The 15264-nt window shown below is 35.3% G+C and overlaps 1 protein-coding gene across 1 annotated transcript in view; it reads left to right on the forward strand.

Annotated features, from left to right (window-relative positions):
• The window catches only part of COG5 (component of oligomeric golgi complex 5), a 273232-nt gene that overhangs the window by 230135 nt on the left and 27833 nt on the right, over positions 1-15264 (forward strand). Inside the window, exons 15-17 of the mRNA XM_045565445.1 lie at positions 142-252; positions 1721-1783; positions 9230-9333. Of these exons, the coding sequence (XP_045421401.1) occupies positions 142-252; positions 1721-1783; positions 9230-9333 (278 nt within the window). The remainder of the gene's footprint in view (positions 1-141; positions 253-1720; positions 1784-9229; positions 9334-15264) is intronic.

Consider the following 15264-nt stretch of genomic DNA (forward strand, 5'->3'; position numbering starts at 1 on the left):
TGGCTAAAGTCCAAAGCTATAACTTAACCTGAATATTTCCAGTTAACATTCTCTCTGTCAGAGGGGACTAAATTTTTCCCCAGTTATAAATATATATATGTGAATTATAATTTTAATTTTTTTGGTGTTGAATTCTTACAGCTTTCCACACAAGGAGATGCAAGTCAGGTGATTGGGCCTCTTACTGAAGGACAGAGAAGAAATGTGGCCGTAGTGAATTCACTGTACAAGTTGCACCAGTCAGTAACAAAGGTAACTTTTATTTTTATTTTTATTTTTTTTTATTTTAGATTCTTCTTGCCTCAAATTTAGATAATTCACAAATTACTATTTAGTTTTTGGGGAAAGAATACAATGAAAATGTGATGATTGTAAAATAAGCTAAAGAGTTAAATCTTTTTAAACCGTCTTTGATCCTGGCTTTTATTATTTGTGTGACTTAAAATACATGAAATGTAGATCCTCAACTTAATCAAGTTTATTGAGCAAATTATTTGAGGGTAAATCATACATGTTTCATGCTTATTAAAAAGCATAATTTGAGATAGTGTGGGTGGTAGTAAATTATAGCAAAGCTAGTGACAAAATAAGAACCCTTAAGCCCACCAGCATGTCAAAAAGGTTCTATCTTTGCACAAAAAGGCAGGGAGGAGCTGTATTAAGAACTGAATTTTTATAATATAATCACTGATGACTAGTGATTGCAAGTAGACAATGTATATTTTTTTCTCTTTGCTATTAATATTTTTCCCCTAAAGTGTTTAAAAGAAATGGCTGAACCTTAACTTGTTTGCCTCTATAGATTGCGTATAAGGTAAACTGTATTCTTAATTACTAGGAAAACAACACTTTCAACTCCATCTATGACTTTTGAGTAGCCTCTGTTTAATTATTCTCTCTATATCATTTTCAAAATATTTAGTAAGTAGGAAGATAAGAATTTAAAAGACCTGAAAGAAGCTAAGGGTTAGATGATGATCTTCAAAACTTGACCTCTACTATGAGCTTTAATATACTAAATTGTATTTTTGAATAATTATAAGTGACTATTATTTTTTTAAAAGTTTTAAACAATTCCTGTTATCAATTAGGGGTTTCTAAAAATGTGTATTTCACAAACCAAACAAAATGTTATTTTAAAGAGTTCTTAACAGATGAATCTCAGAAAGGTAAAATTATCAAAAACACTAAATGGTGTATTTCCCATTTCCTTTAATCATAGTTCTAAAGCATCGCAAGCATTGGAAGGTTATATTCTATTTAGCCCAATTTAAATGTCTTTATTGATATTTTCAAAATTTTCGTGATGTTTGTATTGATTTGTAAAAGTGGAAATGCTGACATTTGTATTTTAAAGATGTTGAAAATTAGAGTCAGCCTAAGGAAAAGTGAATTTTTTAAAAGAAATGAGTAAATGTGGTTTTATACTAACCTTTTCAAGTTAAAACTTTATAATTGCAACCTGTGTAAAATGAATAAAGGAAACCTAGCTCTTAGTAGTCTTAGCATTATTTGAAGTATGTATTTGCTTTATACATGAAAGTATTTTCCAACCTATCTTAAATAAGTACTAATGAGTTTTTAAATCATGTATAAGACGTTACTATAATGATAGTTTATATATGGCTTGTGAAAACAGCTTTATCATGTTATGATCAAAATTAGTATTTACAAAAATAAACTTAAGCAAAACTCTAATTGGATCAAAACCTTGTTCTAGGTAGTTTCCAGTCAGAGCTCATTCCCGCCAGCAGCTGAACAAACTATAATTTCAGCCCTAAAGGTAAAAGAATTTAATTTAATCTTTGACTCTGTAGATCAAAGTGGCTTCAGAATTATTTGTTTGGCTGAGTGGTAGATGTCATGTTTTAAAAATGATTCAGAATCCTCTATATATACAAAAGTAGCATGTTGGTAATTATCCTAAAGAGAGAAGATACAAGTGTGTTTGTATTTTCTAGAATTTAAAAATAGACCCTTTTTGTGTCTACAGATTGTGTTCTGCTTATGATAATTGTATACACAGAAGCAAGAGTCTTAGAAGGATAGAAGTCTTAGAAACTTAGAAGCACTGTGTCTAAGGGCAATATACCCAGTATTATCCCAGTAAAGCAATGGTTCTCCACTAGAGTGATTTTTGTCGCCTAGGGGACATTTGACAATATCTGGAGGCATTTTGGATTGTCCTGACTGGGGAAGGGGGTTGCTAGTGGTATCTAGTCAATGAAGGCCAAGGATGCTGCTAAACATCCTGCAATGCACAGGACAGTCCCCATGTACCTCCCACAAGGAATTACCCAGCTCAAAATGTCAGTAACGCAAAGGTTGAGGAACCTAACTTTAAACTGTGGTGCAAAACGAGGGTATAGTCTCTTTTTCTTACATACTGACATAAACATACCCCTTTTCTAACATTTAAGGAGTCTGATCAAAAAATAATGGCATGAGATTAACAGCCATATGGCGTTGACAGTAAGTAACTCTTTAGAAAACAAGCAAATCATTCATTCTTATAACGGTAATAGATACTCTTTATATAGCACCTGCTACTTGCTAGGCACATGCAGAGGCACATTTTGGAATATTACAGCAAAACCCTTCAAGTCATGTATTATTATTCCCATTTTATACATCTTAGAAATAATAATGCCCAAGGTCATATAGCTGGTAAACCCAAACCTCATCGACTCAAAAGAGTCATGTCTGCTGTATCTTGCCACTATTATTATGCATTTGTTACTTCATTTACTAAAGATTAGTACTTAGTAAGTAAGTAAGTAAGGCCATGTAACAGACTCTGGAGCCAATCTACCTGTATATGAATCCCGTTTCAGCTATGTAACCAGCTATATGACCTCAAACAAGTTCATAAGCTTTCTGTTGCCCTTGTTTCTGCATCTATAAAATGGTGTGGCAAACCTAAAAATGGTAATAAATTTTAATTATAGGTTAGATTTAGATTACTAAGGGGGAGTTAAAAAAAAAAAAAAAGTGAGATGAAGGTCCGCAAGTAAACCCCAAGGAGAAACACTTATATTTAGAGAGTAAAGGTGATACAAGAAAAAATAGAGAAGGAAGAAAATTGGGAGAGTACAATGTTACAAATCCTAAAGAGGAAGGGAATTTCTGAAGTCAAATGCTGTCCATAAGTTACATGGATGAGGATTTAACAGGCGTCAAACTGTAAGGACACTAAATTCATGTATGAATGGATTTGATTCATTGAGGGTAAGAGGAGACAGTCTGTTTTCCCACAGTGTAGTGAAAATATACTTGGTTGTTTTCTCTGTACTCTTTTCTTTTCCTCAATGGGCTCATCTCATTGTGATTAAATATTTGTGAAAACTGCCATAACAAAATAATTATCTGTAGTAAGAGTTATCAATTTGATTGATGATCATAAAAATACCATGAAATCAGGTCAGTGTAACAAATCTAAAAGTCTTAATATTCTTGATTCCAGGAAGGGAACAGATAGTTTTCTATAATTCTACATTTTTTTCCTCTCTTTTAGCAGGAGCTGTCAAACATTTGTTGACCACTTCCCAAAATAAATACATTTTGCTTTGTGATTCCATACATAATACATAAACATTTATAAATACATACACATTTAATCACATATATAGAATGTGCATCTGTATACATTTCTATAATTGATATAAAAGTTTCACAAAATAATACTTACCCTTATTTTGTCTGCGTACTCTAATATTTTCTATGCTAATCTATTACTTTTAAAAACATTCTGATAGTGACCCACTAAATTGAAGTTTTGATCCCCCATAGTCACAACCCATAGTTTGAGAAAGTCCATTCTGTAGTTTAAGACAGAGTGCCATCCCTTCGATGATAAAAATCACTTGGAAAAGTTAAAAATAAAAATTCCTCAAAGACTATAATTCAGTATGGGATGGATTCTCTGAATCTGTATTTTTAACACACAACAAAAATTATTCTTAATATTAGTCACTTTGGGCTGGGAGTTGGAGCCAGTGCAGGGAAAGTTGCCCTGATCTTAGGCTACAACCTTCACTCTGAGGTTTGCTCACCAGGACCAGTTCCATATGTAGGTGGGTGCTTTGGGTTGCTAAGGCCTCACCAATTTTGCCCTTGAGAACTGTATGAGAGCAGATTAGCAATAAGATCAAGGCCCTTCTGCAGTGGTCTTGTCAGTTGATGGCTTAATTGCTCATGTTAACATATTCAATGAAAGTTTTGACTTTTCTTTCTAGTTGTCTTTTTGGCAGGGTACAGATGGGATCTCGTTATGTTGCCCTGGCAGGTCTCTATCTTCTGGTTCAAGCGATCCTTCTGCTTCAGCCTCCTAAAGTGCTAGGATTATAGATGTGAACCACTATGCCTGGCCATCTAGTTAAATCTTATGAAAAGCCATTATGACTTAGTAAAAAACAGATAAAACCCTGTGATTTAAAGGAAAAAAAGGAAACCTTGAGTTTCATAAAGTGGTAGAAAATTTATCAAATCACTTTGAATTAGAAAGAGAATGTTATGATGCATAAATGACTGCAGCCAAAGATGAAATATCTATGATTTTATTTGATAAAGAAAATATTAAATGTGCTTTTTTACTCTAAAAAATATAGATATAGACATAGTCTTTTCTTCTCTACCTTGTTGAGATTTTATCCAAAATTAAATGTGATTTGAGGCTTGAGGTTCATCGTTGCATTTTCTTTTTTTATTCATTCAAAAACATTGAGTGTCTACCATAAGCCATGTATTCTTGGTATTCAGTGAAAGACACAGATAAAGTTCTTACCCTTGTAGACCTTTTATTGTAGTGAGGAGCCCAGTGGTAACAAGTGCTATGATGGAAAACAGAGCACAGTAAGGGACAGATAGAGAATGAGGGTGGAAGGGAAGTGCTATTTTATGTAGGCCTCCCCAATCCAGAGACATTGAGCACAACTCTGAAGGAAGTGAAGGAGTGAGCCAAGCAGCCACCTGGGGCAAGTGTTCCAGGCACGAGAATAGAGACCCCAACTGGACTTGCTTATACTGTTCACAGAATAGCCAGGAAGCCAGAGTGGCTGGAGCAGAGGAGCAGGCAGTGAGGTGGGAGAAGAGGCAGAGCAGGAGTTGGGTGGAGAACAGGACACACTGCGCCTCCATCGTTGCATATTCTAAGCATTGTGTAATATGTAGTGAATGGCATGGTAAATATTGAGTATGCATTTAGGGTCATTTCATTATACCCACCATGGCCATAAGTTGCATTTAAACACCTTGGCCCAATAATTCTGATCCATTTTTTACTGAGATTATCTTGTGTGGATAGTGATTACATTGCCAAATTTATATATGGCAATGCCTCATTTCTCCCTTTTTGTGTGGGTTTGATGTTCTATATAAAGGAATATTCCAGATTGCTGAGGCTCCAATATTTTTGTAATTTTATCTATTTTAGGTAAATCTTTTTAAAATGTAGAAATACTTTCCTGCTTTGTAAAGAGCATGTGAAATATAATCTCCTTTCTCAGTTTCCTTTGGTAGTTGTTAATTTCTACCCATCCTGAAATGAAGGCATTCCTCAAGATGCTCTCTTCTCCTCCTATTTCATGTTTTCCCTAAGTGGGAAAATTCACCCAGCTATAAAGTTTTCTGTATAAACCATCATATCTTAATCAAAGAGAGAGTTTTCTTTCTTCCTTTCTGATCTTTATGCCTGTTTTTCCATGCCTTGCTTCACTGGCCAGGGCTTCAAGTAGTGTTGAATAGAACTGGTGAGAGTGGACCTTGTTTACTTGTTCCTGACCTGTGGGAAAGTATTCAATATTCTACTATTTTAAGTATAATATTAGCTATAGATTATATTCTTTTTTTTTTTTTTTTTTGAGACAGAGTCTCACTCTGCCCGGGCTAGAGTGCTGTGACGTCAGCCTAGCTCACAGCAACCTCAAATTCCTGGGCTTAAGCGATCCTCCTGCCTCAGCCTCCCGAGTAGCTGGGACTACAGGCATACACCACCATGCCCGGCTAATTTTTTCTATATATATTTTTAGTTTGCCAGATAATTTCTTTCTATTTTTAGTAGAGATGGGGGTCTCGCTCTTGCTCAGGCTGGTCTTGAACTCCTGAGCTCGAACATCCACCCTCCTCGGCCTCCCAGAGTGCTAGGATTACAGGCGTGAGCCCCGCGGCCGGCCTCAGTTCACTTCTTTAAGCCTTAGTTGCAAGCCACATTTAGTTTGCTCTGCACATGCATGATTAATGAGTTAGGTGAAGACTAGTGCTGAGTTTAAACGTAAAATTAGGTATTCTTCTTGGCTCCCTCCTTCTGAGGTTCCCCTCTTACTCTCCAGAAGCTTCCTCTGTTCCTTTGGCCTGAAAGAGGATGGTTTGTTTTTTTCCCCCGCTCGGAGTTTAGCTACTCAGCCTGGCTGTTACCATGACTGTAGTCACCCTTAGAGCAAAGCCACTAAAAACAGCTTTTGGTTGCATACTGTATGTTTCTACACCCTTCTAAAACTATCTGCTTTTTTTTCTGTTTCCAGAGCCCTCCAGTAGGTTGTTTGTTTTTGGTATTTTTTTAATAGTTATATGTAGAAGGATCTGTGAGTAGAGACTCATTCCTTCATACCAGAAGTTAAAAAGCCTGCTCTTCCTTCTTGAAATTTTCTTTTCTACTTCTTTTCACCATAATCTAAGGTCTCGTCCTACTTTTCTTCCCAATGGCATTGTATAACCAAAAGTCACTGGAGTCAGATACACCTAGAAAATCCCAGCTCTTCACTGGCTCACTTATGGCTGTGGACAGTCTCCTTAATTTGACTTCAGTTTCCTCATTGGCAAATTATTTTAGCTTTCCCCATCTATAAATTAGAGAATTTAATAATTTTTTTAAAGAAGGAATAATTTAGTTCTAGGTGGAATTCTTATATGTGAAGCACGTAGTACAGTGGCCAGCACATAATGTGTACTCGCTAAATGTTTTCACCCTTCTTAATCCTTCAAGGGCCCCTCTTCTTCTGCATGACCTTAAAGTGACATTTGGCTTTACTCTACACGCCACCCTCTGGGATCTCATTGACTCTTGTGGCATCATCTCCCATCTTAAGAGCTAGTGAACACCAAATCTAGTCAAAGTGTTTCAGGAACTGCAAGTTTAAATATGTTGGTACCTACTGGATAGCCCATGTGGATATCTCATAGACACCTCAAACTCATGTCCCAAACAGAACTCTTTCTTCCTTTCTTTCCTCCATCCCCAAATCAACTTCTGCTGCTTCAGCATTTTAACATTCAGCTAATGATATCATTAAACCATTGAAGACAAATCTCTAAGTGTACCCTTAAATTTTTTCACTGCATACATCTCAGATCTATTAATAATTACCAAGTCCTGCTGTTCTTCTTTCAAAGTGTCACCGACCTGTCTCCTTGTCTGTATTCCTACTGCCTCTGACTTGGTTCAGTCACTCGTTTTGCATGTATACTGCTATTGCAGCCTCGTAATTGTCCTCCTCTCTTTGGTATAATTTATCTAGTCTCCTATCCAACATGAGTTTTCCTAACTTCAAATCTTTAACCACTTTTTTTCATTTCTTAAAATCCATCATTGGTTTCCTGGTCCCTTCAGGATAAATGCCGAGCTCCTGGGCAGCCTACGCAGAGTACATCTCTTGCTGCCTCTCTGTCTTTGACGTGAGCAGGCACTTATGTTCTGTGTGTACTGGACGCTCTGCAGTTCCCCACACACCTCAGCTTCCCGACACTCCTGTGCCTGTTAACAGGTGCACTGCCAGCCCCTCCCTTCTTCACCTCCTTCTTACCTGTTTGTCCTTTCAAATTCGGTTCTAGCAGTACCTTTTGTCTTTCAGATCCTCTCAGTATGAGTCAGAGATCCTTTCCATGATCCCACAGCACTGTTAGCAGTTATTAATATATTGCATGTTGACCATCCCAAATCCGAAAATACAAAATCCAACATGCTCAAAAATCTGAAACTTTTTGAGTGCTGACATACGCTCAAAGGAAATGCTCATTGGAGCATTTTGGATTTTGGATTTTTAGATTTGGGATGTTCAACTGGTATAACACAAATATTCTAAAGTCCAAAAACAATCTGAAATCTCAAACACTCCTGGTCTCGAGAATTTCCAGTAAAGGATATTCAACCTGTATAATTTTTTATCTGTTGACGCTAGACTGTGAATTCTTGTATGGAGGGCAAACTGTATGTACGCACAAACATACATTCAATCCTGTATATAGTATGTTTATTTTTATCAGAGATTAAGGGCTACGGATTAGGAATTTAATGAATAAGGGTCTGATTTAACTTTTCCTCACTGATTTTGATCATTGTATGAGCCAAAGCCATCTAACTTATATGTAATCGTCATTGAAGCATATGTAACATATTTAAATTTTTGATTTTGAGTGTTTTGAGCCTCAGTCATTATTTTCACACTAAAAGCCCATAACTAAGGCCTAGGGTTTTACATAAAGTAACCAGTGACTATATCTCACTGTAGAACAGTTTTTCAGCTTAGCAATATTGAGATTTTGGGCTGGGAAATTGTTGTGGGGGGCTGTCCTGTGTGACATAGGATATTTAGCAGCATCTCTGTCCTCTGCCCATTAGATGCTAAGAGCAAACTTTTGTCCGTCTCCCCAGTCGTGACAATGAAAAATGTCTCCAAACGTGCCGCATGTTCACTGGGGAGCAAAACTGCCCACAGTTAAGAATCCCTGCTGTAGATATTCTCAACAGAAACCTAACTCATGAAATGCCTGCCTGTTCTGCCCTATAAGAATCACTGTTGTATTTATTATATTCACTCTTGTTAAAAGCATGTGATGTTGTTCCAGTTTTTAAAGAATTACTTTTGGTCTTGCCTCACTCTTTTGAGAAACTTAAATGTGTTCATTTGACCTTTACTTCATAAGTGAAACGACTCCTCTCTCCTCGCATATGTCCTCCTTTCTACATGGGCTCATTTAACCACTAAACGTTTTGAAAAAATGAAAGGAGTGGGGGTGTTGAAATTTTTCAGTGCCATGTTCAACATATTTTAAGCTTTAAAAATCATTACTGACAGCGGTTACAGAGTGAAGCAACTTCTGTTGAGTTAACTATGTATAGTCTATATTTGATGTAATATGAAAACTGTTCGTCACCATGTTTCTCACATCTCAGATGTCTTTGTGTTGGTTTTCCTTAATTTTGCCTTTCCTTCCTTTTTTGTTTTTTTCTTTTCAGGGGATCCATGCTCTTATGGAAAATGCTGTGCAACCATTACTGACTTCAGTGGGAGATGCTATAGAAGCCATCATCATCACCATGCATCAAGAAGATTTTTCTGGGTAATAACATTTAACCCAATTTTCACTAACTTTTACTGCCTTTGTTTTTCATTCCCTCCTACCATATAGGGCTGTTTTCCTTTTGTGATGCTGTTAGTTTCCAGCCCTCTCTTGCTTTATCCGTTGTGAGCTCCATTAACAAATTAAAATTTTTCAGTTCTGGTTTTCATCATTTCGTTCCTCTCATTGAAACACAGAATGAGTGTGGGACTCAGGTTGACACTTCAGGCCTTTGGATAGTTTGTACCGTCTTCCCTTTCTAATATTACATTTTTCCTTTCTTCTCACAAATCCCTTCAACTTCAGGCTCTTTGTTGCCCCCTGGCATGGGTAGGGATGGTATTGCTTGTGTGAAATGCCCTGCCTCTGCCACTGTGTTAGTCCAAATCCAGCTCTAGCTTTGAGGACAAGCTCCTGCCCAGCCCCCTCCAAGACTGATTTTCCTTCCTCAGAGTTTCTGTGGCAATCTAATCTGATCATACTACACCTAGCCACAAACACTAGGGTTATCCCATGGCTGTTTCATATGTGTATTGCTTATCTGTATCATATGTATTGTGAGAATAGTTAATTATAATTCCTAACCCAATGTTTACTAAAATCTTTTAAAATAGAGTAAAATAGTTTTGGTTCAATGTATTAGAAAACTGTCTGTGGGGGATTTGAAATAGTTATTTGCACATGCTTAGAGTGATTTTTTAAAAACTTAACTACATTCTAGAGCTAAACATTCAAATATTAATATGTGGATATGTATTTTATATTCCTGGGCTCATAGTTGCTATTTTTGAACTATCCTGTTTCTCATTATATTCACATTGTTTAACAGAATATCTACTTTATGAAATTTCCAGCCACTAGCTTAGCTATTTGTAGAAAAATACTCATGAGTTCATTGTCCTCTAATTTTTCGAATTATTTATCATTTCATTTACATAATATCTTTTGAAATGTCAAAAGATCAGTCTTTATTTTTAATAACAGGATGAAGCAAAGAAGAGTAAAGTGAATTCTATCAAAAAATGCTATATTTGGAACCCAATAGGAGATAGGAATATAAAATGTCTGATTATCTATATTTGGGAGGAAATGGATATTGTTCAAAAGTGATCTGAAATGTCCCAGTTAGAGCAATCATGAATGCTTCTGAAAAGGATTTAATTTTTGAAGGCATATTCTATAATAGGAGTAGTCAGATACTTTAGGAATTTAATTGGTGAGCCATGACTAGTGCCTACAGATAACACATTAGACATTAACAGCTAAAAGTTAGTTTCCCAAATAGGTATGTTTTTACTACTTTGCTTAAATACTAGTGAGCCAGATTGATTCTTTAACTGATTGGTTGCCGTGAGCATGAATGATTATTAATGTTTTAAGGTGCGTAACATTGTCCTTATATTTTTGCCCTAAATGGCTTTTGGTGATTCCATTTCAGCTCAGTATGTATACAACATTTGAGAGTCCAGTAAGAATCGTTCTCCATACATAGCAGTATAGGAGTGTGGAGCACTTTTGCTTTTATTTAAAGTATTGCCCCCATGGCAGTAATTTTTCCACTTTCTAGAATGTTGTTATTAGTAATTTTGTCATGTCCTTTTATATATGTATGACCTATATGAAATATAAGGTGAATTTGGATGAAACTATTCGAGAAGTAGGAATCACCTTTATATTAGGACCAGCCCCCAGGGATAGTAGTTTGGAAAATAACAGTGAATACCTGTCCCTTCAAGCCCCCCATACCTGCTTTTAGGTAAAAGGAATAAATCAAGTTTATTACCTTCTAGGCCAACCTTATATTAGTATGGGTACAGAATCCCGTGCTATTTAAAAAGTAATCCTCAACATGCTTTCTTAGTATTTGAAATTTATTTTACAGGACCAATATTTTTCTTTCCAAATTAGATAAAACGTAAAATGTAAATGTCTGATTGACATAACACACTGATTAAAATTATTTCATTTAATGCAAAATGACTCATATCTGATGACAGTTTTGAGGGGGGAGGAGGCAGTCAAAGGAGGACCATAGATCCTTAAAGTGATGGATCAGTACCCCTGAGGGAGGGGAGAGCACACATACAAAAGACTGGTGACATAAAGATGAACATCTACCACTTCTCAGTTGGGCATGTTTAATCTTTCTGTCTTCACCTTCTTCATGCAGACTGTCATTATCAAGACCCTTAAATTTCTGCACAACTCACTACTGAGCTTTATTAGTTGAGAACCTCTTAGTAAAGCCTTTGGTAAAATTGGGAAAACTGAGAGCTATTGCAATAGCCAAGCAAGTTTGTATTCTGGTAAATTTAAATCAAACATCTTATCTGCAAAGAGATTTGTTAATATATATTGCCAAATTTTGTCTAATAGGTTGTTTTATTTTACTTATATTGACATACACTTATGCAACTTGTTTCTATATGTTATTTTCTACTCCTCAATGAAATCATTTCAAATGACTAGATTAAAATTCTTAAAATAATACTACAGAGTAGTAGCAACATATTCTGCTTTTGATTAAGTATAAGAAGATATGAAAGACCAAATATATGCTGCCTACAAGAGACTCACCTCACCTATATAGGTGCACATAGACTGAAAGTCAGGGATGGAAAAAGATATTCTATGCAAATGGAAGGCATAGAATGCAGAGGGACTTAAACTTAGACAAAATAGACTTTAAGTCAAAAACTGTAAAACAAAGTGAAGAAGGTCATTTTATAATGATAAAGGGGTCACTTCATCAAGAGGATATAAAAATTATAAATACATATGTACCCAATATCAGAGCACCTAAATGTGTAAAGCAAATATTAAAGGATGTAAAGGAAGAGAGAAATCTCGATACAATAACAGCACGAGCTTCAGTACCACACTTTCAAAAACTGACAGGTCATCCAGACAGAAAATTAATAAAGAACATTGGATGTGAACTACACTCTAGACTAAATGGACCTCACAGACATAAACAGAACATTCTATGCAACGGCAAGAAAATACATGTCTTTTACACAAAACTTTCTTCAGGATATTTCATATGTTAGGCCAAAAACCAAGTCTGAACAAATTTAAGAGAACTGAAATCATACCAAGTATCTTTTCTGATCACAATAGCATAAAACTAGACATTAATAATAGGTGAAATCTTGGAAAATTCACAAATATGTCGAAGTTAAGCAACATACTCCTGAACAACCAATGGGTCAAGGAAGAAATCAAAAGCCAAATAAAAAAATATCCCTGGAAAAGTAAAAATGGGAGCACAACATACAAAAATCTATGGGATGTAGCAAAAGCAGTTCTACGAGAAATTTATAGCACGAAATGTTTATATCAAAAAAGAAGAAACATCTCAAATGAACAACCTGATGTTACACCTCAAGGAACTACAAGAAAAGAAAAAACTAGGCCCAAAGTTAGCAGAAGGAAAAGAATAACAAAGATCAGAGCAGAAAAAAATAAAAGAGATTAATGTTTTCTAATAAAAACATTAGAAAAATCAACTAAACCAAGAGTTGGTTTTTTTAAAAGACAAACAAAATTGACAAACCCTTAGCTAGACTAATGAAGAAAGAGAGATAACTCAAGATCAGAAATGAAAGAGGACACATTACAACTGATAGCACAGAAATACAAAAGATCGTAAGAGAGTATTATGAACAATTATATGGCAAAAACTTCAGTAACCTAGAAAAAAATGGATAAATTTCTAGGCACATACAACCTACCAACTCTGAATCAAAAAGAAACTGAAAATATGAACAGACTAATAATGAGTAAAGACATTGAATCAGTAATAAATATTCTCCCATCAAAAGCCCAAGACCTGGTGGCTTCACAGGTAAATTCTACCAAAGGTTTAAGGAAAAACTAATGGCAATCCTTCTCAAACCCTTCTGAAAAAAATCAGAGGGCAGGGAATTCTTCTGAACTCTTTTTACAAGGCAAGCATTACTCTGATGTCAAAGCCACACAAGGTCATTTCAAGAAAAGAAAATTACAGGCCAATATCCCTGATGGAATACAGATGCAAAAACCTTCAACAGAATACTAGCAAACCCAATTCAACATCACATAAAAAGGATCATTTACCACCATCAAGTGGGATTTATCCCTGGGATGCAAGGATGGGTAGACATATGCAAATTTATAAATGTGACATATTATAACAGGATGAAAGACAAAAACTACATGATCATTTCATTAGATGCAGAAAAAGCATTTCACAAAATGAAACACCTTTTATAATAAAAAGTCTCAACAAATTAGTTATAGAAGGAATGTACCTCAACATAATAAAGGTCATATATGACAAGCCCATACCTAACATACTAAATGGTGACATTGCAAACTTTTTCTCTGAGATCAAGAATAAGACAAGGACGCCCACTCTCCCCACTTCTATTCAATATAGTACTGGAGGTCCTTGCCAGAGCAAGTAGGCAAGAGAAAGAAAGAAAACCAACCAAATAGGAAAGGAAGTAGTGAAATTGTCACTGTTTGCTGATGACATGATGATATAGATTGAAAACTCCTCCAAAAAACTGTTAGAACTAAGAAAGTTACAGGATACAAAATTAACACTAAATCTATAACAGTGAACTATCTGAAAAAGAAATCAAGAAAACAGTCCCACTTAAAGTAGCTACAAAAAGCATAAAATATCTAGGAAGAAATTTAACCAAGGAGGTGAAAGATTTGTACACTGGAAATTATCAAACAATGATTAAAGAAATCTATGAAGACAAATAAATTGAAAGATATTCCATGTTCATAGATTGGAAGAATTAATATTGTTAAAATGTCCATACTTTCTGATTGAAGCACGAGAGACAAGAAAAAGGAGGAAAAAAAGTCTATATTACACAAAGTGATCTACAGATTTAGTGCAATCCCTATGAAAAAATTCTAACGTCATTTTTCACAGAGATAGAAAAAAAAAATCCTAAAATTCATATGGAAACACAAAAATCCCTGAATATCCAAGGCAATCTTACACTAAAAGAACAAATCTCGAGGCATCGCACTACCGAATTTCAAACTATATTACAGAGCCATATAGTAATTAAAACAGCATATATTATAGGCTTAAAAATGGAAACATTGACCAGTGGAACAGAACGGAGTGTCCAGAAATGAACTTACACATTTACGGTCAATTGATTTTCAACAAAGGTGCCAAGAACACATGATGGGAAAAGGACAGTCTCTTGAATAAAGAGCATTGCAAAAACTGGAAATCTATATGCACAAGAATGAAATTGGATTCTTATCTCACACCATATACAAAAATTAACTCAAAATGTGTTAAGTACTTAAACCAAAACACCTGAAACTGTAAAACTACTTAAAGAAAACATGGGGAAAAATCTGGGCAATGTTTTTTTGGATTTGACCCCAAAAGCTCAGGCAATAAGAGCAAAAATAGATAATACATTTCTCTAGAAAGCTTCTGCACAGCAAAGGAAACAAATAACAGTGATGCAACAACATACAGATTGGAAAAAAAATTTTGTAGGCCATACATCTGATATGGGGTTAATATCTAAAATATATCAGGAACTCAGCTCAATAATAAGAAAGCAAATTACCTGATTTCAAAATGGATAAAAAACCTGAGTAGACATTTCTCCAAAGATGACATATCAGTAGCCAACAGATACATGAAAAAATGTTCAAGATCACCAATCACTAGGGAAATGCAAATTAAAACCACAGTGAGATACCACCTCACATCTGTCAGAATGGCTATTATCAAAAAGATGAAAGATAACAAGTATTAGCGAGGATGTGTAGAAAAGGGAACCCTTGCACAATGTGATGGGAATGTAAATTACGTAGCCATCATAGAAGACTGTATGGAAGTTCCTCAAAAAACGAAATATAGAATTACCATGTGATTCAGCAATCCTACTTCTGAGTATA

This window comes from Lemur catta, chromosome 11 (assembly GCF_020740605.2).
Source record: "Lemur catta isolate mLemCat1 chromosome 11, mLemCat1.pri, whole genome shotgun sequence".
Taxonomy (NCBI): Eukaryota; Metazoa; Chordata; class Mammalia; order Primates; family Lemuridae; genus Lemur; species Lemur catta.